The sequence below is a fragment of the Rana temporaria genome, chromosome 5, assembly GCF_905171775.1.
Source record: "Rana temporaria chromosome 5, aRanTem1.1, whole genome shotgun sequence".
Lineage (NCBI taxonomy): Eukaryota > Metazoa > Chordata > Amphibia > Anura > Ranidae > Rana > Rana temporaria.
Window position 1 is genome coordinate 52776643 of NC_053493.1, and position 27095 is coordinate 52803737.

Here is a 27095-nt window from a genome sequence, read left to right on the forward strand (position 1 = left end):
TTACATTGCTACAGACAAAAAGAAGTCCTTTACTAATCTCAGTGACAATCGGCATATAAACAAGGATCTCACTTATGCTACTATTCCAGTAATACGGAGCACCTGTTAATGTCTGCTTTTATTGCCATAATGTTAAAGCAATAAACACATCAAGCTTGAACAACACCGGGTGCTTCTGTTTTAACAAGCCAACAGTAAAAGCTGTGTTTATTTTTAAAGTGGATGTAAACTCCATTTATTTTTTATTTATTTTTAGACATGTACAGTATAGGATTTAATGTCATCTGTGCCCAATCTTGCCACAAAGAGTTAATCCAGCTCTGAGCAACCCTCTTATCTTTTTTTTTTTTTTTTAATAAGATAAAAATGGTCAGACCGAGAAATAGAAGTCTGTTTTTCCCCCTTGCTGTGAGTGATAAGTCATTTACATATCTCATGCAGGAGCCTGAGAGACATTCTGTGTACTTCAGATCTCCTCCTCCTTTCTTCTCCAGCTCTCCCAGGATTGACTGCTCCACACCAGCATGATTGGGCATGCTGAAGTCATTCTGGATGTTAGTGATCATAGCAGAAGTTCAGTGTAAGAAATACACAGGAAAAAATGCATGTTGACAAGGGAAGTGTAGAGGAGGGCGGGGAGTCTACTGACATCACGACTCCACCCACCGAGCTCCGGATAACGGACACACCCAAAGAATCTGCAATTTTTTCGGATCTCGTATCAGACAGAGGGGAGACATTTGACAGGTAAGGATACATGCAGGAGGCATCTATATCCTTATAGATCAGCACTATGGCAGTAGTTTAGAAAGGATGAGAGTGGGTTTACATCCACTTTAATAATCATGAAATGGCTGCACAAGACAGACTTTATTTTCTTCTGCCTGGGACTTGGGGTTTAAAGTGGTTGTAAAGGCAAAAGGTTTTATCCAAGTGCATTCTGTGCATTAAGATGAAAAACCTTCTGTGTATAGCAGCCCCCCTAATACTTACCTGAGCCCCATCTCTATCCAGTGATGTGCATGAGTGCCTCGGTTTTCCGGGACTCTCCCTCCTGATTGGCTGAAATGCAGCAGTGGAGTCATTTGCTCACGCTTCTGTCAATCGGTCAGCCAGCCAATCAGGGGACAGGGGGCGGGGCTAAACCATGGCTCCTTGTCTGAATGGACACAGAGCTGCAGCTCGGCTCGACTGCTTGCTGTGTGGGCACTCAGCAGGATTGAGGGGCCAAGAGCGTAGACGAGGGACCCTGGAAGAGGCAGATCCAGGCTGCTCTGTGCAAAACCATTACACAGAGCAGGTAAGTATAACATGTTTATTTTTAAGGGGGAAAAAAAGGCTTTAGTATCACTTTAAGGGAAGTTTTGTTTTTGTTTTTTATGATTTTGACTCCACTCAAAATGAAACCTAAGGATGAGTTTACACAATCACGATGAGGCTTCAGTGCACAGTGAAAAGCCAGAGTATGGATGTTTAGACTTATGACCTGACAGATCGTGACGCGTCCTCAGACGAAGTCAGCCAATGACGAAACGCGTCAGTGCGTGACTCCTATCCTACGATCGGAAACACTGCGAGCGTTCCAAGGACTTGGAAAAAGGAAGTCTGCAGACGTACTGGCATCAGAGCGGCTTCATTGTCATGGTGACCGGAGACACCATAGTCACAAGTAACACACTATATCGGGGATATGCAATTAGCGGACCTCCAGCTGTTGCAGAACTACAATTCCATGAGGCATAGCAAGACTCTGACAGCCACAAGCATGACTCCAGAGTCAGAAGCATGATGGGACTTGTAGTTTTGCAACAGCTGGAGGTCCACTAATTGCATATCCCTGCACTATATGCTTGAGATTTTTTTTTTCTTGGGGTACGCATATTTGTATAAGGGGTACTGGTGGGATGTTTTAATAAACTTTTTAAATGGTACTGCACTATATGAATTTTATTTCCTTATATGGAACTGCGGACTTGACTCAATAAGTGGTGGAGAGTGCAATATTCATGAGAGATGTAGATGATGGTTCCATGCTGCTTTAATATCACATTTTGGTGAGTGCATCCCCAAAAGGGGAGAATATCCCCCCACGTGGTGACTACCCCCTGGTGAAAGGAGGAATGGTTAACCACTTAACCCCGGAGCACTTTTTGCGATTCGGCACTGCGTCTCTTTAACTGACAATTGAGCGGTCGTGCGACGTGGCTCCCAAACAAAATTGGCGTCCTTTTTTCCCCACAAATAGAGCTTTCTTTTGGTGGTATTTGATCACCTCTGCGGTTTTTAGTTTTTGCGCTATAAACAAAAATAGAGCGACAATTTTTGAAAAAAAAAATATTTTTTACTTTTTGCTATAATAAATATCCCCCAAAAATATATAAAATAACTTTTTTTTTCCCCTCAGTTTAGGCCGATACGTATTCTTCTACATATTTTCCGTAAAAAAACCCCGCAATAAGCGTTTATTGATTGGTTTGCGAAAAAGTTATAGCGTTTACAAAATAGGGGGTATTTTTATGGCGTTGTTATTATTATTTTTTACTAGTAATAGCGGCGATCAGCAATATTTTTTTTTTTTTCGGTACTGCGACATTATGGCGCACACATTTTTGGGACCGTTGGCATTTTTATAGCGATCAGTGCTATAAAAATGCATTGGATTACTATAAAAATGCCACTGGCAGTGAAGGGATTAAGTATGTTCCCTGGGTGTGTTCTAACTGTAGGGGGGGGTGGCCTCACTAGGGGAAATTACTGATCTTCTGTTCATACATTGTATGAACAGAAGATCAGCATTTCTCTCCCTGACAGGACCGGGAGCTGTGTGTTTACACACACAGCTCCTGGTCCTCGCTCTGTAACGAGCGATCGCGCCCGCCGGGCACGGGAGTCAGGGCTGCTTCTCATTCACAACTTCTGCCCCTAGTTGTGTAAAACAGTTATGTCTCCATGGGTATAAACAACATACGTTTATGCTGCACATTGTAATTATTGAAACATTTGTGATTCAAAGTTTCCCACTCGCATTGAACTCTCAAGTCTCTGTAGAATGAGGGATCATTCTGGACACCCCATCTGTCTCCTGATTCAGATAAAGCAAGTCTACCTCACAGTGTGAGAGACCTGTGTGGTTCCCGCTGTCGCTGTGCGGACTAACTGCCAGTGGAGGGACTGCTGCCCCGGTGAGGGCGGTAATAACTACATATCTGACAGCATACTTGTGATATGAGGAGCTGCTATTACGTGGAATGGAACAGAGCACTCTGTGCCAAGATACAGCTTTTTTTTTTTTTTTTTGCCTCGGAAACCTGTTCAGCAATGCCTCACCATGGTGACGTTGCCGCACAGGATAGATAAGGCTGCTGATTGTTGACACCAGGTAAAAAGTCCAAATATTGAGCAAGATCAGGTATTTTTTTTTTTTCAAACTGCAACATTTTAAAAATAAAGAACGTGTAAGTTTTACTAATTTAATATGCAGGCTTTTATGATGGATTTTTTTGGGTTTACTGACACTTTAAAAATAGATGTTTTGACCTAGAATCCTAGATCCTCTGCTTGAGCACAATTTATATTTCCAAGCGTTTTATGTCCTTTAGTTAAAGCGGAACTTCAGCAATATTTTTTTTTTCCATCTATTAAATCTTCTGCGTTTGTTGTTTTTAACTTTGAATAGTAGAACATTTTTAGAGAGAGAGAATTTGCCAGAAAGGGAGGGGGGATGTGCCATAAGAGGGCCAATGAGAGCTGCAGAGCTGGAGGTGTGTGTCTGTGTAAATACAGGAAGTGAACAAGCAGCAGCTTCAGCTGCCCACAGTTAAAATGATTGCAGCCAGTCTCAGTAAGGCTTCATTTTCGCTGGCGTTTTTACAGCCACTGTTAGCTTTTTTTACAGCTTAAAAACGCCTGTCCATGTTTATTTTGTAAAAAAAAAAAAAAAAAAAAAATTTTAAAAATGCAGTGGTCGCGTTTTTGAGCGTTTTTTCTTAACGTCTGGCGTTTTTACAGCTCTACTCTGGAGCTTCAGAACGCCCTGGTCCTGCGTTTTTTTTTACAGCTCAAAAACGCCTATGCCATTTGCAGCTCAAAAACGTCTATGTGGGCATGATGACATAGAATAACATGGACAGGCGTTTTTAAGCTGTAAAAAATGCTCAGAAAAGTGGCTGTAAAAACGCCAGTGGAAATGAAGCCTTAAGGGAGATTTCTGCAGCATATTTGGCAAGTACAGAGTCACGGTTTATATAAATAAATAATATGCAAAGTGGTTGGAGGGAAGCTTCAGAATGGCAAAGATGTTTTTATTACAAATTATGTGAGCAGACTGCAGTTCAGCCTTTAAAGCCACTTTTAAAGAGGAAGGTTTTTTACCTAGGCATGAAGGTAAAAACCTTCATCTTGCAGGTACCTCCTAAAGACACCCCCCCCCCCCCAAATACTTGCCCAGGTCTGATCTCGATCCAGCAATGTGCACAAGAGCAGCTTCTCTCTCGGCTCTTTGCCTCCTCATTGGCACAGTTAAAGGACGAAAGCTATTGGTTCCCACTCTTGTCAATCACAGCCAGTGAGGAGGGAGCGGAGCTCAGGAGCGAGCATGCACGAAAGTCCGCATAACAAACGTCTTTCTGTGGGGGCACAGGGGGGAGGAGCATGGTGTGCTGGTGGGAGCCCCAAGGAAAGGGGAATTGGCTTTGCTCTGTGCAAAACCATTACACAGGGCAGGTAATTGTGTTTGTTTTTGTTTTTTGTTTTTTAAATATCACTTTCAACTAACTACTATTTTAAATTCTGTATTTTTCTGTATTTTTTTCCAGCCTTCTGTTGAGGTTCACAGACGACACTTTTGATCCAGAACTGGCTGCTACTATTGGTAAGTGATTTTTAGGCTGTATTCATTCTTGTAAAGGTACCTGTAGACAAGAACCATAGATTGGACTAATTAGAAAATCTACTCTGATCGCTATGATTAACCACTTGCTTACTGGGCACATATACCCCCTTCCTGCCCAGGCGAAATTTCAGCTTCTGGTGCAGTGTCATATTCTGCTCCCTATCGCAGAATGCTGCGGAAGTCACGTGGCGGCGAACTGCGCATGCGCAATGCGTTCCAACTGCAAATGCGATGCGTCCAGGGGATTTACGACACTACCCTTCAGTGAACCCATCACAATTTGTCACGGAAGTGACGAGGAACCATACACAGAGCAGGGGGGCGGGAGAGAAAGAGACATACAGATCTAATGAGAACCATACACAGAGCGACAGAGCGGGGGGGGGGGGGGGGGGGGGGGGCGGGCGGGAGAGAAATAGACATACACATCTAATGAGAACCATATGTCTCTCTCACCGTATGTCTGTCTCGCTCGCTCGCTCTCTCTCTCTCTCTCTCTCTCTCTCTCCCCGTATGTCTCACTGTCTGTTCCCGCTCCGTCTATGGCAATACGTCACTTCAGTGATAAATTGTGATGGGTTCACTGCTTCCCGCTCTGTGTATAGTAATACGTCTACGTCACTTCCGTGACAAATTTTGATGGGTTCACTAAAGGGTAGTGTCGTGAATCCCCTGGAACGCATCGCATTTGCCGTTGGAACGCATTACGCATGCGCAGTTCGCCGCCATGTGACTTCCGCAGCATTCTGCAAAAGGGAGCAAACTGTGACACTACACCGGCACTGTGTCGCTTTAACTGACAATTGCGCGGTCGTGCGACGTGGCTCCCAAACAAAATTGACGTCCTTTTTTTCCCCCACAAATGGAGCTTTCTTTTGGTGGTATTTGATCACCTCTGCGGTTTTTGTTTTTTGTTCTATAAACAAAAAAGATCGACCATTTTGAAAAAAAAAAAAAAAACTTTTTTAATTTTTGCTATAATAAATATTCCATTTTTTAAAAAAAAAAAAACGTTTTTTTTTTCCTCAGTTTAGGCCGATACGTATTTGTCTACATTTTTTGGGTAAGAAAAAAAAAATCGCAATAAGCGTATAGTGACTGGTTTGCGGAAACGTTTATAGCGCCTACAAAATAGGGGACATAATTATGATTTTTTTAATTAATTTTTTACTAGTAATGTTGGCGATCTGCGATTTTTATTGGAACTGCGACATTATAGCGGACACATCGGACACTTTAGACACATTTTTGGGACCATTCACATTTATACAGCGAACAGTGCTATAAATATGCACTGATTACTGTAGAAATGTGACTGGTAGGGAAGGGGTTAACACTAGGGGGCGAGGAAGGGGTTGAATGTGTGCCTTGCATAGTGTTTCTAACTGTGGGGGAGGGTACTGACTGGGGGAGGTGACCGATCTGTCTACCTATGTAGGGACACAGCATCGGTCTCTCCCTGACAGTTACTGGGCAATCGCTGGTGCCCGGCGGCCGTAGTGGCCCCCTGGGCATTAGCATCGAGTTCCCAGTAACGCGGAGCGTGCGCCCCCTAGTGGCTCTAAAAGACAAGGCCATCATATGACGTCCTGTCTGAACAATAGAGCTATCGTGCCGCCATCAATTGACGGCGGCCGATAGTGTAGTGGTTAAACACGTACACACCCATTTCCTGAGACAATTGGCTCCAAACGTTTGTCAGCACCTTCTCATTTAATTACTCACAATACAGGATCGTTCTGCAAGCTGTCCATGTCCATGGGCCTGTTGGCCAACCCTGATGCTAAAAAACTGAATCTGTACATAATAAGCAAATATGGGTTTCCTCCTAAACCTATTGCAGGTGAAACTCGAAAAATTTGAATATCGTGCAAAAGTTCATTTATTTCACTAATGCAACTTAAAAGGTGAAACTAATATCAGATAGACTCATTACATGCAAAGCAAGATAGTTCAAGCCGTGATTTGTCATAATTGGCCAAATCCACAATCTCAGAAGATTAGAATATTGTGAAATGGTGCAATATTCTAGGCTCAAAGTGTCCCACTCTAATCAGCTAATTAAGCCATAACACCTGCAAAGGGTTCCTGAGCCTTTAAATGGTCTCTCAGTCTGGTTCAGTAGGAATCACAATCATGGGAAAGACTGCTGACCTGACAGTTGTGCAGAAAACCATTATTGACACCCTCCATAAGGAGGGAAAGCCTCAAAAGGTAATTGCAAAATAAGTTGGCTGTTCCCAAAGTGCTTTATCAAAGCACATTAATAGAAAGTTATGTGGAAGAGAAAAGTGTGGAAGAAAAAGGTGCACAAGTAGCAGGGATGACCGCAGCCTGGAGAGGATTGTCAGGAAAAGGCCATTCAAAAGTGTTGGGGACTTTCACAATGAGTGGGCTGAGGCTGGAGTCAGTGCATCAAGAGCCACCACACACAGACGGATCCTGGACATGGGCTTCAAATGTCGTATTCCTCTTGTCAAGCCACTCATGAACAACAAACAACGTCAGAAGCGTCTTACCTGGGCTAAAGAAAAACAGACCTGGTCTGTTGCTCAGTGGTCCAAAGTCCTCTTTTCTGATGAGAGCAAATTTTGCATCTCATTTGGAAACCAAGGACCCGGAGTATGGAGGAAGAATGGAGAGGCACATACTGCAAGATGCTTGAAGTCCAGTGTGAAGTTTCCACAGTCTGTGTTGATTTGGGGAGCCATGTCATCTGCTGGTGCTGGTCCACTGCGCTTCATTAAGTCCAGGGTCCAGATCTACAGCGAGTGCTCTTGTAGTGCACCATGGTGCCTTTAGTAAATCAACCCCCAAGTATTTTTACCAGTTGCACTTTTGTAGGTATCCAATTTTTATCCATTTTGTGGTAATGCACTAGGTGCTTGCACCTTCCTGTCTCCTTATTTTTGCATATTAAATCAAAGAATGATAGCTGCTCCATTTAATAACACTTCTACAAATAGGGCTTTATTCTCCTTCTTATCCAAGTCTGGATCCATGAATAACACCTAATGGAAGAGCATTAAAGGACTTAGCTATTCATAATAAGGCCCCTTTCACACTGGGGCGGGAGGTGCGGTGGCGGTAAAGCACCACTTTTTTTTATCAGCGATTTACCGTCGGAATTGCAGTGGTATTCGGCAGCTAGCGGTGCGGTTTTACCTCCCGCTAGCGGCCGAAAAAAAGGGTTAATACCGATGGCAATGCACCTCTGCAGAGGCGCATTGCTGGCGGTATAGCCGCGGTTTCCCATTGCTTTGAATGGGAAGAAGCGGTGGAGAACCGGTAAACACACCGCTCCTTCACTGCTTCAAAGATGCGGCAAGCAGGACTTTTGGAGCGGTCCTGCTAGCGCACTGCTCCAGTGTGAAAGACCTCTGGCTATTTTTAGTGCAATAGTCACACATAGATCTATTGATCAGGGATTGAAAAACAAAAATAGCCACTTATTTGCAATTAATAATATAACTATGATTTATTTTGTAGGTGTTGATTTTAAGGTGAAAACCATTTCAGTTGATGGTAATAAAGCAAAGTTGGCGATTTGGGTAAGTACAAAGAAAAATTGTTCTATATGAAGTGTGTGTGTGTGTGTGTGTGTGTGTGTGTGTGTGTGTGTTTTTTTGATACGGCAAGAACAATTCTAAAATCAGTAGGTTATCAAGGGAGCACAGCGCTGACAAGTGCTGCAGTTATATAAAACAGATGGCGCTGTTTGCCACAGATGTTCAAAAAAACAATCTCACCAGTACATTGTATGCTCAAGAGTTTTATTATTCACAGTACAAGCAACATTTCAAAACACTTGACTCCTTCATCCGGCAAACTGTGACAATAGTGATACCACACAGAGTCCATTATATACAGACCAATCGGAGAGCCTCTCTACAAAATACATGATTGCTCCTATAGTGATCTGACCTGGGCATATGTATCTGTAGTGTTTACTTCTCTCTCTATCTTTCTGCTGCTCAGTTTCTCTGATATCAGCATGATAACGTCTGACAAGTTCTCTGACACATGAGATAAAAGCAGCTGGAAATTTGTGTCAGAGAGGGAACTTAGTTTAGCAGGGAGCTATTGTGCAATCGCACAATGGTGTGCATTTTTTCCCCGGCCGCCCATAGAGAGTGAGCTCTGTATGTGTCCACAACGCAGAAACTGAGCGTACATGGATGTGTCATCCACTCTGTCTGCTCCAATCATGATCTGTGATCTGATCCCTTGCTGATCAGAACGGAAGCCTCCCCATGTGAATGGTACCTGAGGATCAACACTTCTGTGAAGCTTCTTCATATCTCAGAATTCCAGGGTCTCTTTGTCTAGTGCAGGTGAAGGCAATAACAGAGCTAGCTATGCTGGAAGCAGTGGCGGAACTACCGCCATATCGACCCACGCGGGCGCTATGGGGCCCGCAGCCGAGTGGGGCCCGGTGAGCAGGGCAAGGCAATGATCAAGGTCTTTTTTTTTTTTTTTTTTTTTTTCTCACCTAGTGTCTGTCAGCTAAATGCCATTCAGACCTGGGAAGTGCCATCGGCGCTATAGGGGGGGGGGGGGGGGGGGGGGGGGGACACATTAAACCATCCAATCAAAATCAGCTCATGTCAGCATGGAGGAGCCAAGTGTGACAGGCGCCCCCCATGCTTGATGAAAAGTGTGAACAGCTTGCTCCGCCTACCCTCCTCTGCGTGCCTTCATCCTTTTCGCCCCCCGTACCTCCCCCCCCCCCCCGGGCCCCACCTGACCTCACTCCTTCAGCACTGTCCTGCATGAATACAGTGACATCCCTGAGGCGGAGTCTCCTTGCCTCTGCTGTTTGAGTGGGCAGGATGGGGATTCACCTGACCACAAGATCGTGCCCGTCTGGTGTCAGAGGGAGACAAGTCAGTGTGTGGAGGTAAATCATCTTGCAGTTCCTCGTGTAGCTTCACATGCACCTCTATGCTAAATATGCTGTATTACTGCAGATTAGCATGGAAGTGCTGCCTACTAGCAGACAATTGGACTTAATGATTTCACTGTCTCCAGGTTTTCACTCCCCCTGCTGTATACCCTCCTGACCCCTCCCTGCTGTATACCCTCCTGACCCCTCCCTGCTGTATACCCTCCTGACCCCTCCCTGCTGTATACCCTCCTGACCCCTCCCTGCTGTATACCCTCCTGACCCCTCCCTGCTGTATACCCTCCTGACCCCTCCCTGCTGTATACCCTCCTGACCCCTCCCCGGTGTATACCCTCCTGACCCCTCCCCGGTGTATACCCTCCTGACCCCTCCCTGCTGTATACCCTCCTGACCCCTCCCTGCTGTATACCCTCCTGACCCCTCCCTGCTGTATACCCTCCTGACCCCTCCCTGCTGTATACCCTCCTGACCCCTCCCTGCTGTATACCCTCCTGACCCCTCCCTGCTGTATACCCTCCTGACCCCTCCCCGGTATATACCCTCCTGACCCCTCCCTGCTGTATACCCTCCTGACCCCTCCCCGGTGTATACCCTCCTGACCCCTCCCCGGTGTATTTCCTTCTGACCCCTCCCTGGTGTGTGCCCTTCTGATCCTCCCTGCCTCTGTCTGAACCCCCCCCCACCACCACCATCACCACTGCCTCTGACTGAACCCCGCACCACCACCGCTGCCTCTGACTGAACCCCCGCACCACCACCGCTGCCTCTGACTGAACCCCCGCACCACCACCGCTGCCTCTGACTGAACCCCCGCACCACCACCGCTGCCTCTGACTGAACCCCCGCACCACCACCGCTGCCTCTGACTGAACCCCCGCACCACCACCGCTGCCTCTGACTGAACCCCCGCACCACCACCGCTGCCTCTGACTGAACCCCCGCACCACCACCGCTGTCTCTGACTGAATCCCCGCACCACCACCGCTGCCTCTGACTGAACCCGCACCGCTGCCTCTGACTGAACCCCCCCACCACCACCGCTGCCTCTGACTGAACCCCCGCACCACCACCGCTGCCTCTGACTGAACCCCCGCACCACCACCGCTGCCTCTGACTGAACCCCCGCACCACCACCGCTGCCTCTGACTGAACCCGCACCGCTGCCTCTGACTGAACCCCCGCACCACCACCGCTGCCTCTGACTGAACCCCCGCACCACCACCGCTGCCTCTGACTGAACCCCCGCACCACCACCGCTGCCTCTGACTGAACCCCCGCACCACCACCGCTGCCTCTGACTGAACTCCCGCACCACCACCGCTGTCTCTGACTGAATCCCCGCACCACCACCGCTGCCTCTGACTGAATCCCCGCACCACTGCCTCTGACTGAACCCCCCCACCACCACCGCTGCCTCTGACTGAACCCCCGCACCACCACCGCTGCCTCTGACTGAACCCGCACCGCTGCCTCTGACTGAACCCCCGCACCACCACCGCTGCCTCTGACTGAACCCCCGCACCATCACCGCTGCCTCTGACTGAACCCGCACCGCTGCCTCTGACTGAACCCCCGCACCACCACCGCTGCCTCTGACTGAACCCCCGCACCGCTGCCTCTGACTGAACCCCCACCGCTGCCTCTGACTGAACCCGCACCGCTGCCTCTGACTGAACCCGCACCGCTGCCTCTGACTGAACCCGCACCGCTGCCTCTGACTGAACCCGCACCGCTGCCTCTGACTGAACCCGCACCGCTGCCTCTGACTGAACCCGCACCGCTGCCTCTGACTGAACCCGCACCGCTGCCTCTGACTGAACCCGCACCGCTGCCTCTGACTGAACCCCCCCACCACCACCGCTGCCTCTGACTGAACCCCCCCACCACCACCGCTGCCTCTGACTGAACCCCCGCACCACCACCGCTGCCTCTAACTGAACCCGCACCGCTGCCTCTGACTGAACCCCCGCACCACCACCGCTGCCTCTGACTGAACCCCCGCACCATCACCGCTGCCTCTGACTGAACCCGCACCGCTGCCTCTGACTGAACCCCCGCACCGCCACCGCTGCCTCTGACTGAACCCCCGCACCGCTGCCTCTGACTGAACCCGCACCGCTGCCTCTGACTGAACCCGCACCGCTGCCTCTGACTGAACCCGCACCGCTGCCTCTGACTGAACCCCCGCACCGCTGCCTCTGACTGAACCCCCGCACCGCTGCCTCTGACTGAACCCCCACCGCTGCCTCTGACTGAACCCCCGCACCACCACCGCTGCCTCTGACTGAACCCGCACCGCTGCCTCTGACTGAACCCGCACCGCTGCCTCTGACTGAACCCGCACCGCTGCCTCTGACTGAACCCGCACCGCTGCCTCTGACTGAACCCGCACCGCTGCCTCTGACTGAACCCGCACCGCTGCCTCTGACTGAACCCGCACCGCTGCCTCTGACTGAACCCGCACCGCTGCCTCTGACTGAACCCCCGCACCGCTGCCTCTGACTGAACCCCCGCACCACCACTGCTGCCTCTGACTGAACCCCCGCACCACCACTGCTGCCTCTGACTGAACCCCCGCACCACCACTGCTGCCTCTGACTGAACCCCCGCACCACCACCGCTGCCTCTGACTGAACCCCCGCACCACCACCGCTGCCTCTGACTGAACCCGCACCGCTGCCTCTGACTGAACCCCCGCACCACCACCGCTGCCTCTGACTGAACCCCCGCACCACCACCGCTGCCTCTGACTGAACCCCCGCACCACCAGCGCTGCCTCTGACTGAACCCCCGCACCACCACCGCTGCCTCTGACTGAACCCCCGCACCGCTGCCTCTGACTGAACCCGCACCGCTGCCTCTGACTGAACCCGCACCGCTGCCTCTGACTGAACCCCCGCACCGCTGCCTCTGACTGAACCCCCGCACCGCTGCCTCTGACTGAACCCCCACCGCTGCCTCTGACTGAACCCCCGCACCACCACCGCTGCCTCTGACTGAACCCGCACCGCTGCCTCTGACTGAACCCGCACCGCTGCCTCTGACTGAACCCGCACCGCTGCCTCTGACTGAACCCGCACCGCTGCCTCTGACTGAACCCGCACCGCTGCCTCTGACTGAACCCGCACCGCTGCCTCTGACTGAACCCGCACCGCTGCCTCTGACTGAACCCGCACCGCTGCCTCTGACTGAACCCGCACCGCTGCCTCTGACTGAACCCCCGCACCGCTGCCTCTGACTGAACCCCCGCACCGCTGCCTCTGACTGAACCCCCGCACCGCTGCCTCTGACTGAACCCCCGCACCGCTGCCTCTGACTGAACCCCCGCACCGCTGCCTCTGACTGAACCCCCGCACCACCACTGCTGCCTCTGACTGAACCCCCGCACCACCACCGCTGCCTCTGACTGAACCCCCGCACCACCACCGCTGCCTCTGACTGAACCCGCACCGCTGCCTCTGACTGAACCCCCGCACCACCACCGCTGCCTCTGACTGAACCCCCGCACCACCACCGCTGCCTCTGACTGAACCCCCGCACCACCAGCGCTGCCTCTGACTGAACCCCCGCACCACCACCGCTGCCTCTGACTGAACCCCCGCACCACCACCTCTGACTGAACCCGCACCGCTGCCTCTGACTGAACCCCCGCAACACCACCACTGCCTCTGACTGAACCCGCACCGCTGCCTCTGACTGAACACGCAATGCTGCCTCTGACTGAACCCCCGCACCACCACCGCTGCCTCTGACTAAACCTGCACCGCTGCCTCTGACTGAACCCCCGCACCACCACCGCTGCCTCTGACTGAACCCCCGCACCACCACCGCTGCCTCTGACTGAACCCCCGCACCACCACCGCTGCATCTGACTGAACCCCCGCACCGCTGCCTCTGACTAAACCTGCACCGCTGCCTCTGACTGAACCCCCGCCTGGTGGGCGTACTTTTTTCTTGGGGGGGGGGGGCAGCATTTAAATCTTGTGCCCAGGCAGCACAATGTCTTGGGCCAGCCCTGGCGCCGCGTGAAGTTTCTGGAGCCGGTCGGAGGACAGCCGCCCGGCACCAGGTCAGAGGAGACTTTCCTAACCATCTGGGAGCGGGGAACCCCAAAGCCAGGCAGCACTGCAGGCAGGCGGCAGCAGCACACACACACACTGCAGCAGCAGGTGACTCCACTGACTCGTGACTGAGGGGGCCAGCCAGGACCAGGTACCTACCTACGTGTATAATCACAAATGTTGTCAGTGTCACTCACAACTGAGACTGAGAGCTAATTGCCCTATATACTACCCAGTAACTGCCACTAATGCCCAGCTCATTAAATTAATGAATGAAGCATATGCAGCAGCTAATTGAAATTCAAAGTGCAAAGAAGCTTTGCAAAGTTTGGTCACCTACTACCCAGGCTTACTAGTAGGTGACCAAACTTTGCAAAGCTTCTTTGCTCTTTGAATTTCAATTAGCTGCTGCATATGCTTCATTAATTTAATGATCTGGGCATTGGTGGCAGTTACTGGGTCTGATGTAGAAGATAATCAGTATCATGTATATCAATCATCATGTGTATGTATGTTGTATCACCCGACCCACTTGCCATTATGCCATAACATGTTCTTAAAGCGGAGGTTCACCCTAAAAAACATCTACCGTATTTATCGGCGTATAACACGCACTTTTTTCCCCTTAAAATCTGGGGAAAATCATGGGTGCGCGTTAAACGCCGATCCCTGCTTTCTGAGCGCCACCGCCGACATATACTGAGTACAGTACGGCGTTCAAAAACCGCGCGGAAGAAGCGAGAGGACACCACGAATGCCGCAGACGGACGCCGGACCGCATTAGTTCATTTTTTTTTTTGGAGGGGGGGGGGGGGCCCCATACAACATTTTGCTATGGGGCCCTGTGATTTCTAGTTACGCCCCTGGCTGGAAGAGATGTATTTGTTTCATAAAAGATTTGTGATGCAGCACAGGGACATTTCTAGGCATGCATGTGACCTGAAACAAGAAGTTGCTTATCCCACTGGTAAATTGGGACAAGATAGGTGAATTACTGCATGGACATAGGGGAATTAATCAACCTTGACACTACAAACTGCCGTTACAACATGTGAGTTTTATTTCAAGGTAAGCCAAACAAACAGTGTAGGGATTATAAGTACACTAATGCCACGTACACACGACTATTTTTAATGTCATGGAAAAAACAAAGTTTTTCTCGACGTGATTCTTGTCAAGCCTGCCTTGCATACACACGATCGTGAAAAAAAAATGCTAGAGCAAAGCGCGGTGACGTACAACACGTACGACGGCACTATAAAGGGGAAGTTCCATTCGATTGGTGACACCCTTTGGGCTTGATTATGCAAATTTCCCTTCTCATAACCTGCTTCTGAACATGTACGTTTTTTTCCCAGTCGTTAAAACCTACACACAAACATTTTTCACGACGAAAAAATTGAGCATGTTCTAAATTTTTAATGCCTTTTATAGGGAGACTCGATCGATGACATCAGTCCTACAGCCACACCCCCCTACAGTTGTAAACACACACTAGGTGAACACTAAATCCTACAGCGCCCCCTGTGGTTAACTCCCAAACTGCAACTGTCATTTTCACAATAAACAATGCAATTTAAATGCATTTTTTGCTGTGAAAATGACAATGGTCCCAAAAATGTGTCAAAATTGTCCGAAGTGTCCGCCATAATGTCGCAGTCGCGAAAAAAAATCGCTGATCGCCGCCATTAGTAGTATAATAAAAATGCAATAAAACTATCCCCTATTTTCTAAACGCTATAAATTTTGCGCAAACCAATCGATAAACGCTTATTGCGTTTTTTTTTTTTTTTTACCAAAAATAGGTAGAAGAATACGTATCGGCCTAAACTGAGAAAAAATATTTTTTTTATATATGTTTTTGGGGGATATTTATTATAGCAAAAAGTAAAAAATATTGCATTTTTTTCAAAATTGTCGCTCTATTTTTGTTTATAGCGGAAAAAATAAAAACCGCAGAGGTGATCAAATACCACCAAAAGAAAGCTCTATTTGTGGGGGAAAAAGGACGCCAATTTTGTTTGGGAGCCACGTCGCACGACCACGCAATTGTCTGTTAAAGCAACGCAGTGCCGAATTGTAAAAACCCCTTGGGTCATGTAGCAGCATATTGGCCGGTCCTTAAGTGGTTAATGACCAATTCAAAGAATGGCATTTTTCTCGTCATGAAAAACGGTCTTGTGTACGCGGCATAAGATCTAGTTAAAACAACAAAAACACTTGAAAGTTTACAATACCTTTTTTTAAATTGATTATGCACATCGGAAAGGTCAGATTGTGCTAACAATGTTTGTTGGTCCAACTTCTACCATGAACTGGAATGAGGGTTTCAGGAGAGGAGCTGTTGTCACGCCTGAGCATGAGATCTGAAGGACACAAGGATAGGTCTAAAGACTGACAAAGATTCTTGCAGGTTCCGCAAAGTGCCTGAACTTCACACTACAGTACTTGTTACCTTTTTGTAGGCCAGATCAGTTTAACATGAACCTGATGTTTTGTCTTTTCTCTTGAGCAAATATTTGACATCAAACAGCATTAGATACATTTTCAGCGCAAAAGCGGAAAGGGAGTATATGCCAAAGTACACATAACGTAAGTTTAATGGTATGTGAAAAGATATACTTTAGGAAATGTTAGGAGATGGGCCTTACAAGGAATTATAGAAATCTAATCAACAGGTGGTCTTGGCTAGGTGTCTTATAAACTGAATCTATCTTCTTCCTATATGCATTCATGAGTCATGAAGATGTTTTAACCACTTAAGACCCGGACCTTTAGGCAGCTAAAGGACCCGGACAGTTTTTGTGATTCGGCACTGCGTCGGTTTAACTGACAATTGCGCAGTCATGCGACGTGGCTCCCAAACAAAATTGGCGTCTTTTTTCCCCCCCCCACAAATAGAGCTTTCTTTTGGTGGTATTTGATCTCCTCTGCGGTTTTTATTTTTTGCGCTATAAACAAAAATAGAGCGACAATTTTGAAAAAAAATCAATATTTTTTACTTTTTTGCTATAATAAATATCCCCCAAAAATATATAAAAAAATATTTTTTTGCTCAGTTTAGGCCGATACGTATTCTTCTACCTATTTTTGGTAAAAAAAATCGCAGTAAGCGTTTATCGGTTGGTTTGCGCAAAATTTATAGCGTTTACAAAATAGGGGATAGTTTTATTGCATTTTTGTAAAAAAAAATTTTTTTTACTACTAATGGCGGCGATCAGCAATTTTTTTCGTGACTGCGACATTATGGCGGACACTTCGGACAATTTTGACACATTTTTGGGACCATTGTCATCTTCATAGCAAAAAATGCATTTAAAATGCATTGTTTACTGTGAAAATGACAATTGCAGTTTGGGAGTTAACCACAAGGGGGCGCTGAAGGAGTTATGTGTGACCTCATTTGTGTTTCTAACTGTAGGGGTGTGTGGCTGTAGGTGTGACATCATCGATTGTGTTTCCCTATATCAGGGAACACATGATCGATGACGGCGCCACAGTGAAGAATGGGGAAGCTGTGTTTACACACAGCTCTCCCTGTTCTTCAGCTCTGGGGACTGATCGCGGGACTCCAGCGGCGATCGGGTCCCGCGGTCACGGAGCTTCGGACCGGGTCGCGGGAGCACGCCGCGACCCACGGCTGGACACTTAGAGGACGTACATGATTGTGCCATTCTGCTGACGTAAATGTGCAGGAGGCGGTCCTTAAGTGGTTAAGGATCCAGGACCCCTGTGCAGTTAAAGCGGTTATTTTGCCCTGTATTAAAAAAATGATGTCAACGCTAAAAATACTGTAGCTGCTGAGCCCGGTGCTCATCCAACCTGCTTTGTCACTGGTCCTCTGGTTCCTGCAGTGGCATGTTTACTGTGGGCAGCTGGCTTGGATTCCTTGCAGCTTCACAGTTGGCTGCCCACTGAGCTGCACTGCGCTTTGTGAATGGTCCCGCAGCCTTCTGGGACCTGGGAGAACTTTTGGTGGATCGCCACAGGTGATCCAACCAGGAAGTAGGAGCAGGTGCCTGTCAAAAAATAAAATAAGTGGCAATAACAAGAGGAGAGTGAGTGGCATAAAACGGAAGGTCCGTGTTTGTGGTCTATTTCTAATGTTAAAGTGGAAGTACGTAGATCATCCCAGTGTGCATGTTTGTCAGTGGAATGAGGACAAGGAAGAGCAAGTAGACACTGGGTGTTGTCTAACACTTGTTCTCTGTTTTTATCTTACTCAGTTTACACATCAGAATCATTTGTTTGGTTTATTACTGCATATATTTATTGTATATAAAAAAAAAACAATATCTGTTGATGTACATGTGGGTAATGATGTTTACAAAATGGTAGTGTGAGCTTAACATTGCATAATAGTCACTGCACCGGTTCATCTGCATCTGCCGCAGGAAGTATGAAAGACCTTAAGTAGAGGAAAAACACTTCTTCGGAATTAGGAAAGCTGTGGGAATGCACAAATTCAGGTGCCCATGTAATCTGTACGGTGACCAACTGCGCAGGCACCATATGGCTGCCAAATAATTTTTCCTGTTGAGCACTGTTGTTCGAACATTCTTGTTTAGGTCTGTGGAACATGTAGGGATTCACCCCCAGCCTATCTTGGGACCAATATCGGTCGATCTGAAAAATCCTATTTCTGACAATCGGTTTATCTAATCGACAAAAGCTGTAACTATCTCAGTGATTGTGAAGACTCACTTTTTTTTTTTATATTCAAATAGCAAATATACGGCAGTCCCCGAGTTACGAACACCTGAGATACAAACGACTCCTACTTACGAACGGCCTCAAATGCTGTCCACTTGTGCTCCACGCTGGTCCTGGATACCTTCAAGCACCTCTGGACACATGCCACACCGCAGTACTGCATGGCCAGAAGAGCCCCAGATAACATAACAAGCGCCCGGAACATCCCACATCCATGCACAGGCGGAATTTACACTTACGAATGCAGTGTTGCGACTTATGAACAACTTCGACTTACGAACAAACCTACAGTCCTTTTTGTGTTCGTATCTCAGGGACTGCCTGTATTATACTTTTCTTCTCTGTGCAATGGAATGGCAGGGTGGCCCCGATCCTCCTCTTCTCGTGTCACTCTTTTTGCTGCTCCTCTTTGTGTTTGCTCCCATAGCAAGCCATTTGCTATGGGAGCAGACGTGCACGCTCACTCCCTCCATAAAAACACAGCATGGCTTGGGCCTGTCCCCACTCTATTGAGCGAGCGAGAGAGAGAGAGTGTGGATACTGGAAAGTTTATTTTTTTAATGCAGTGTAGTGGTGGACATTCTGCCTTTCTTTACCAACAGAGGCAGAAAGAAATGCACCTCTTCACCTTAAAGTTCACCTGTCATGAGAAGAGTATTGCTGGCATGTTTCCAGGTGTGATATACAGGTGGTTCTCAAAAAATTAGCATATTGTGATAAAGTTCATTATTTTCTGTAATGTACTGATAAACATTAGACTTTCATATATTTTAGATTCATTACACACAACTGAAGTAGTTCAAGCCTTTTTATTGTTTTAATATTGATGATTTTGGCATACAGCTCATGAAAACCCAAAATTCCTATCTAAAAAAAATTAGCATATCATGAAAAGGTTCTCTAAACGAGCTCTTAACCTAATCATCTGAATCAACTAATTAAGTCTAAACACCTGCAAAAGATTCCTGAGGCTTTTAAAAACTCCCAGCCTGGTTCATTACTCCAAACCGCAATCATGGGTAAGACTGCCGACCTGACTGCTGTCCAGAAGGCCATCATTGACACTTTCAAGCAAGAGGGTAAGACACAGAAAGACATTTCTGAACGAATAGGCTGTTCCCAGAGTGCTGTATCAAGGCACCTCAGTGGGAAGGAAAAAGTGTGGCAGAAAACGCTGCACAACGAGAAGAGGTGACCGGACCCTGAGGAAGATTGTGGAGAAGGACCGATTACAGACCTTGGGGTACCTGCAGAAGCAGTGGACTGAGTCTGGAGTAGAAACATCCAGAGCCACCGTGTACAGGCGTGAGCAGGAAATGGGCTACAGGTGCCGCATTCCCCAGGTCAAGCCACTTTGGGCTACAGAGAAGCAACACTGGACTGTTGCTCAGTGGTCCAAAGTACTTTTTTCGGATGAAAGCAAATTTTGCATGTCATTCGGTAATCAAGGTGACAGAGTCTGGAGGAAGACTGGGGAGAGGGAAATGCCAAAATGCCTGAAGTCCAGTGTCAAGTACCCACAGTCAGTGATGGTCTGGGGTGCCATGTCAGCTGCTGGTGTTGGTCCACTGTGTTTTATCAAGGGCAGGGTGAATGCAGCTAGCTATCGGGAGATTTTGGAGCACTTCATGCTTCCATCTGCTGAAAAGCTTTATGGAGATGAAGATTTCATTTTTCGGCACGACCTGGCACCTGCTCACAGTGCCAAAACCACTGGTAAATGGTTTACTGGCCATGGTATTACTGTGCTCAATTGGCCTGCCAACTCTCCTGACCTGAACCCCATAGAGAATCTGTGGGATATTGGGAAGAGAAAGTTGAGAGACGCAAGACCCAACACTCTGGATGAACTTAAGGCCGCTACCGAAGCATCCTGGGCCTCCATAACACCTCAGCAGTGCCACAGGCTGATTGCCTCCATGCCACGCCGCATTGAAGCAGTCATTTCTGCAAAAGTATTCCCGACCAAGTATTGAGTGCATAACTGAACAGAATTATTTGAAGGTTGACTTTTTTTTTTATCGGTCGGATGAAATATGCTAATTTTTTGAGATAGGAATTTTGGGTTTTCATGAGCTGTATGCCAAAATCATCAATATTAAAACAATAAAAAGGCTTGAACTACTTCAGTTGTGTGTAATGAATCTAAAATATATGAAAGTCTAATGTTTATCAGTACATTACAGAAAATAATGAACTTTATCACAATATGCTAATCTTTTGAGAACCACCTGTATACTTGCTTCTCTCCACGCTGCTCACTTTTGGCTCCTCTGGCTGGCTTCACAGCATGCACCAGTATTGCAGGTATTCGACTCACTCAGTAGTGATGGATATCTGCAGCAGCCAAGCATTTGCTATGTGGAACAGAAAATGTTTAACCACTTTAAGACCAGACCTATTGACATTTTTTGTTCACATGTATAAAATATATATATATTTTTTTTGCTAGAAAGTTACTTGGAACCCCCAAACATTAGTGACCAAATACACATCGCTTCCAGTTTCTAATGCCATAGAGATGATCAGAGAAGACCCTGTTTCCGACAACCTCTAAGCTGGCAGAACTTCTGGCTTCAGTCCCAGGCTCCCTGGTGGGAAAGGAAAGACTGGAAAGGCACCAGAGGGGGAGGGGGAGCACCTTTCCGCTGCCTGTAATGGCAATCCAGCAGCTAATGAGCCGCTAGGATTGCTTTTACATAAAAGCCCATTGCCGGCTGAAATAAAACGATACTGGGATGATATCTGTAGCTGCAGGCATCATCCTGGTATAACCACCCCTACCAAATGACATACAGTGTATCACATTTTTTGCAAATATTTTATTCTATCTTTCTCAAGTCGTCTTCCAGGACGGCACCTTGAGAGTAGACTGGCTCCACCTGACAGGAAACACAATCAGAAAGAGGTTTAAAAGCCCCGCCCCTCCCCGTGCACCTCAGTTATTGATTGTGTTTCCCACCAGCGAAACAGTTTATTATTTTTTGTCAGACCTAAGGCCTGGGGCTGGTGGTCCCCCTCCGGGTACTGAGCAGTGGGTCCTGGGAGGCCATCCCTGCCTCAGCTAAAGGTGTAATGCCTGTCCCGGGGGGTTTTCCCCGTGTGATAGGGGGGGGGGGGGGAGATTGCAAACAATACCCCCTTCTTTCCTTTCTGTAGGAATCCCTGGGATAGTGGCTATCCCAGTACTCCTATTTGGCCATGTTCCCTCTCCTCCAGGACCCCTTACCTGCTGGGCGGGTGTGAGTGCTTCCTCAGCGTGGCTCCGGTGTGCTGTCCTCCCGGGGACATTTTCGAATGGAGCCAGCAGTCGACGCCGCGTCACAGGCGGCGCGCGGTGATGACGAAGTTCCGCTTCCGGTCTTCACCAAAATGGTGGCCGCCAGCGGCGTCGGCTCCTCGCTGTTCTCACTGCAGCAAGGAGGAAAGTGGCGCCTGCACGACTTCGCTATGGAGCGCGAGGATCGTTCGCTAGCAGCCGCTGCCGAGGACACCACCAAGGGTGAGTCTGCCTCAGAATGTCAGGGGGGCATATTGGACTGGGTCCTCTCCCTCCCCCCCCCCCACTCCTCTCACACTTGTATGTATGGACTGTGATATATTTTTCTCTGAGGGGAGGAGGTTTCTGCCCAGGGGGAAGCTGCTAATCTCTCCCTAAAACACACTTCCAAAACCAAGAGGTGTGGTAACTGTAGCATTAAGCTGGCTGCAGATTACTCCAAACTTCTTTGTGCCAAATGCATACAAAAACTGTCAGGAAAGGAAACTTCCCTTATTATGAAAGAATTCCTAACTGTCCAATCCCAAATGCTCTCCACATTAAAGGAATTTAAGGACACCTTAAAAAATAGGGATCCTGAGCCCATAGCAGCCGGCCCCTCTTCTCAAGAGAGCTCATCCACCCCAGTGCCACGAGTTTCCAGGGCTAGGGAGTCTCTCCTATCTGACACCGAAGATTCAGAGGCTCCAGAAGATGGGGTAATTGATAGTCATTCTGAGGATGAGGATGCCAGATCAGGCAAATATATTTTTTCTGCAGATGACATGGGGGGTCTGCTGTCTGCTGTCTATGCCTCTGAGGTGATCCAGCAGCCAGCAGAGCTGGTGTCGGCTCAGGACAGACTGTACCAGGGTCTAGCTAAACCCCAGCCAAAGGTTATCCCAGTCCATCAGTCACTTAAAGATATAGTTCTGAGGGAATGGGCTGAGCCTGAAAAGAAACTGCTAAGGTACAAGACCTGGAAGAGGCGCTGTCCCTTTAAGGAGGAGTTAGAAAATACTTTGTTTAAAACTCCTAAACTAGATGCATCTCTAGCCCAACTCTCCAGGCAGTCTGACCTCTCGTTTGAGGATGCAGGGAACTTAAAGGATTCCTTAGACAGGCGGGCAGACACCTCCCTTCGCAGGGCCTGGGAGGCTAATGCGGCCGCCCTTGGACCCGATTTAGCCTCTTCCTGCATCGCTAGGAATGCAGATACCTGGTTAACCAGACTTCTGGAGCATGTACCTCAGACCTCCAAGTTTAAAGAAATTAGAGATTCTCTTACAGTCATAGGCAGTGCGGTAGCCTATCTTGCAGATGCATCGATTGAAACAGTCCGATCCTCTGCTAAGACGGGGGCTCTCGTCAACGCCGCCAGAAGGGCGGTATGGCTTAAGATGTGGGAAGGTGATCTTGCCTCCAAGACCCGTCTTTGTGCCCTGCCCTTTGAAGGCACTCTTCTCTTTGGGGCAGGACTTGATCAAGCTCTAACTAGGGCCTCAGAAAAGGGGAAACGGTTCCCCCCAAAGCCCAGACCTAACAGGAGAAGATTTTTTCGAGGCCCCCAGAATAAAAACCGACCTTCTGACCGAAGATCGGCCTTTAATAAGCGATGGATCGCGGGAAAGGATAAGCCAAAAGGGGGTATCCTTTTCCCCGATCCCAAACCCGCAGGTAAGGACTCCAAGTGACTTAAGAGTCGGGGGAAGACTCTCCCAATTTTTTCCAGCCTGGGAGAGTATAACACGGAGTCCTCACATTTTGCAAATAGTGAGGGAAGGTTACAGATTGGAATTCCGCCAACTTCCCCCCCCAATATTCCTCCTCACCCATCTACCCCAAGATCCCCTCAAGGCAGCTGCCCTTCTGGGAAATGTGACAGATCTAGCTCAGCAGGGAGTCATAATCCCAGTTCCACCAGGACAACAGGGTCAGGGGGTGTATTCACATATTTTCATGGTGCCCAAGCCTTCGGGGAAATTCCGATTGATCATAAATTTAAGACCTTTAAATACCTTTCTCCTCTACAAGAAGTTCCGCATGGAAAACATTTACAGTCTCAAGGGACTGTTGTTGGAAGGAGTCTTTATGGTAACCATAGACTTGAGGGACGCCTACCTCCGTGTCCCAATCTTCGGGGACCATCAAAGGTTCCTCCGATTTGCCATTGCCTCCCCTCAGGGGATTCAGCACTGGCAGTTCACCGCACTCCCCTTTGGTCTGGCCTCCAGCCCAAGGGTTTTCACGAAAGTCCTGGCAGAGGTGGTCGCCTTTCTACATCTGAAAGGGATCTCCCTTGTCCCCTACCTGGACGACCTACTGCTTTTCAACCCCAGCCGAGAACTCCTTCTCTCGGATCTGGCCACCGTCCTGACTACTCTGGAATCTTTGGGATGGATTGTAAACAGAGAAAAATCTTCTCTCCTCCCAGAACAGAGAAAAATGTATCTGGGGTTCCTGATAGATTCCGTAGAGAAAAAGCTGGTTCTTCCAGAGGACAAGATCCAGAGACTCGGGTCAGTGGTCAGGTCCGTCATGGGTTCAATAGAAATTTCCCTCAGACAGATCATGAGGTTACTGGGACTGATGACCTCATGCATCCCAGCGGTCCCATGGGCCCAGCTTCATTACAGATCCCTGCAGGCCTTCCTGCTCTCCTCCTGGGACGGGAAGGACTCATCCCTAGACTCCAGGGTCAGCATCCCGGAGTCGGTAAAATGCACACTGGGGTGGTGGCTCATTCCTCAGAATTTGGAGGAAGGCCTCCCATGGAACCAGACAAATCCTCTCAGGATAACCACGGATGCCAGCTCCTGGGGGTGGGGAGCCCACATGTCGGGTCTCCAGGCCCAGGGGTCCTGGGATCGACAACAGAGCAGGTCCTCTTCCAACTTCCGCAAATTATTAGCGGTCGGGAAGGCCTTGGAGGCGTTCGAGGAGAGAGTCATAAACCAAGAAATACAGATTCTCTCCGACAACGCAACCACGGTGGCGTTCATAAATCACCAGGGAGGCACCAGGTCCCGTTCCCTCCTAAGGCTGTCCTTAGAAATTCTGGGTTGGGCAGAACAGAGAGTCCTCTCCCTTTCAGCAATCCACATCAGGGGAGTCCTAAACCTAGAAGCGGACTTTCTAAGCCGCCAACCCATCCTCCAGGGGGAGTGGGAATTAAATCGAGAAGTCTTCGACTGGGTTCGACATCGTTTCGGCAACCCAGAGATAGACCTCTTCGCGAACAGGAAGAACAGGAAGGTAGAAAGGTTCTTCTCCCTCTCCCGGGATCAGGGATCGGAGGGTGTGGACGCGTTGGCCCAGGCCTGGACATTTCAGCTGGCCTATGCCTTCCCTCCCCTGAGTCTGATCCCAAGGGTCCTACAGAAACTGAGTCGCTCACGAGGGAAGCTGATCCTGATCGCTCCCCAGTGGCCCAAAAGAGCTTGGTTCCCAATGTTAGAACGTTGGTCTGTTCTTCCCCCCCCCCCCTTCCTCTCCCGGTCCGAGTGGACCTTCTGCGGCAGGGACCGATCTTTCACCCAGAGCCCGACTTTTTCAGTCTGACGGCCTGGTACTTGAGAGGTGGAACCTGCAGCGGAGAGGTTGTTCGGAGAATGTAATAAATACCCTTTTGGCTAGTCATAAGGAGGTCACTAGAAAAATCTATGCTAAGACCTGGGGGGTTTTTTCACGCTGGTGTGCAGCCAGGCAAGCCCCACTACCTGAAATATCTGTCATCCTGGAATTTCTCCAGGAAGGAGTTGATCTAGGACTAGCCACAAGAACCTTAAGAGTACAAGTAGCCGCCTTGTCCTACTTTTTAGACAAGAGGCTGGCCCTGGATCCGCTGATCAAGAGGTTCCTGTCGGCTAGGGATAGGTTATCCCCTATTCAAATCTCCAGGGTTCCCCCCTGGGACCTCACCTTGGTTCTAGACCATCTATCCAAACCTCCGTTTGAACCGATAGACAGCATTCCGGTTAGGCTGTTGACATTTAAATTCTCCTTTCTTCTGGCTATTACTACGGCCAAAAGAATAGGAGACATGCAGGCGCTCTCAATCAAAGAGCCTTATTTTCGTCTTTTTGAAGACAGGGTAGTCCTAAGTCAGGATCCCCTGTACCTACCTAAGGTGGCAACGAAATTTCATAGGTCACAAGAAATTATTCTTCCTTCATTTTGCGCAAATCCACAGAACGAAAGGGAAAAGACCTTCCACTGTTTGGATGTAAGACGCTGTTTGTTAAGTTATTTGGAAAGGGTGAGCGAGTTCAGACGCTCATCTCACTTGCTAATTAATTTTTCAGGACAGAAAAAGGGTTGCCAAGCATCTAGAGCCTCTATATCTAGGTGGATAAGACAGGCAATTTCATTAGCATACATTAAGGCTGGCAAAACAGTACCTAAAGTCAAGGCACATTCCACGAGATCTATAGCAACCTCCTGGGCAGAGAGAGCAGGAGTTTCAGTGGAACAAATCTGTAGATCAGCAACGTGGTCAAGCCAGAACACCTTTCTCAAACACTACCGAGTGGAACTTCTGTCACCCCAAGACTTGACGTTTGGCAGAAGAATCCTGCAGGCAGTTGTCCCGCCCTAAGGTAGGCCTGAGGGTTACTTGCTTATCTCTCCAGGTGCCGTCCTGGAAGACGACTTGAGAAAATACCAGTTACACTTACGGTAGCTGTTTTTCTGTAAGTCTTACAGGACGGCAGGCCTATTTCCCACCCTGAGGAATTTATATGGTTTGTATTTTTATATACTGGTTCCCGTGCTCTAATGGTGGTTACTTTATCACTAACTGAGGTGCACGGGGAGGGGCGGGGCTTTTAAACCTCTTTCTGATTGTGTTTCCTGTCAGGTGGAGCCAGTCTACTCTCAAGGTGCCGTCCTGTAAGACTTACAGAAAAACAGCTACCGTAAGTGTAACTGGTATTTTTCATGTGACAACACTGAAGAAATGACACTTTGCTACAATGTAAAGTAGTGAGTGTACAGCTTGTATAACAGTGTAAATTTGCTGTCCCCTCAAAATAACTAAACACACAGCCATTAATGTCTAACCCGCTGGCAACAAAAGTGAGTACACCCCTTAGTGAAATTTTTTAAAATTGGGCCCAAAGTGTGACCACCATTATTTTCCAGCACTGTCTTAACCCTCTTGGGAATGGAGTTCACCAGAGCTTCACAGGTTGCCACTGGAGTCCTCTTCCACTCCTCCATGACCACATCACGGAGCTGGTGGATGTTAGAGACCTTGCGCTCCTC

At 48.4% G+C, this 27095-nt stretch overlaps 1 protein-coding gene across 1 annotated transcript in view; it reads left to right on the forward strand.

Annotated features, from left to right (window-relative positions):
- The window catches only part of RAB18 (RAB18, member RAS oncogene family), a 67310-nt gene that overhangs the window by 22393 nt on the left and 17822 nt on the right, over positions 1-27095 (forward strand). The window contains exons 2-3 of the mRNA XM_040352582.1: positions 4815-4870; positions 8381-8442. Coding sequence (XP_040208516.1) covers positions 4815-4870; positions 8381-8442 — 118 coding nt within the window. The remainder of the gene's footprint in view (positions 1-4814; positions 4871-8380; positions 8443-27095) is intronic.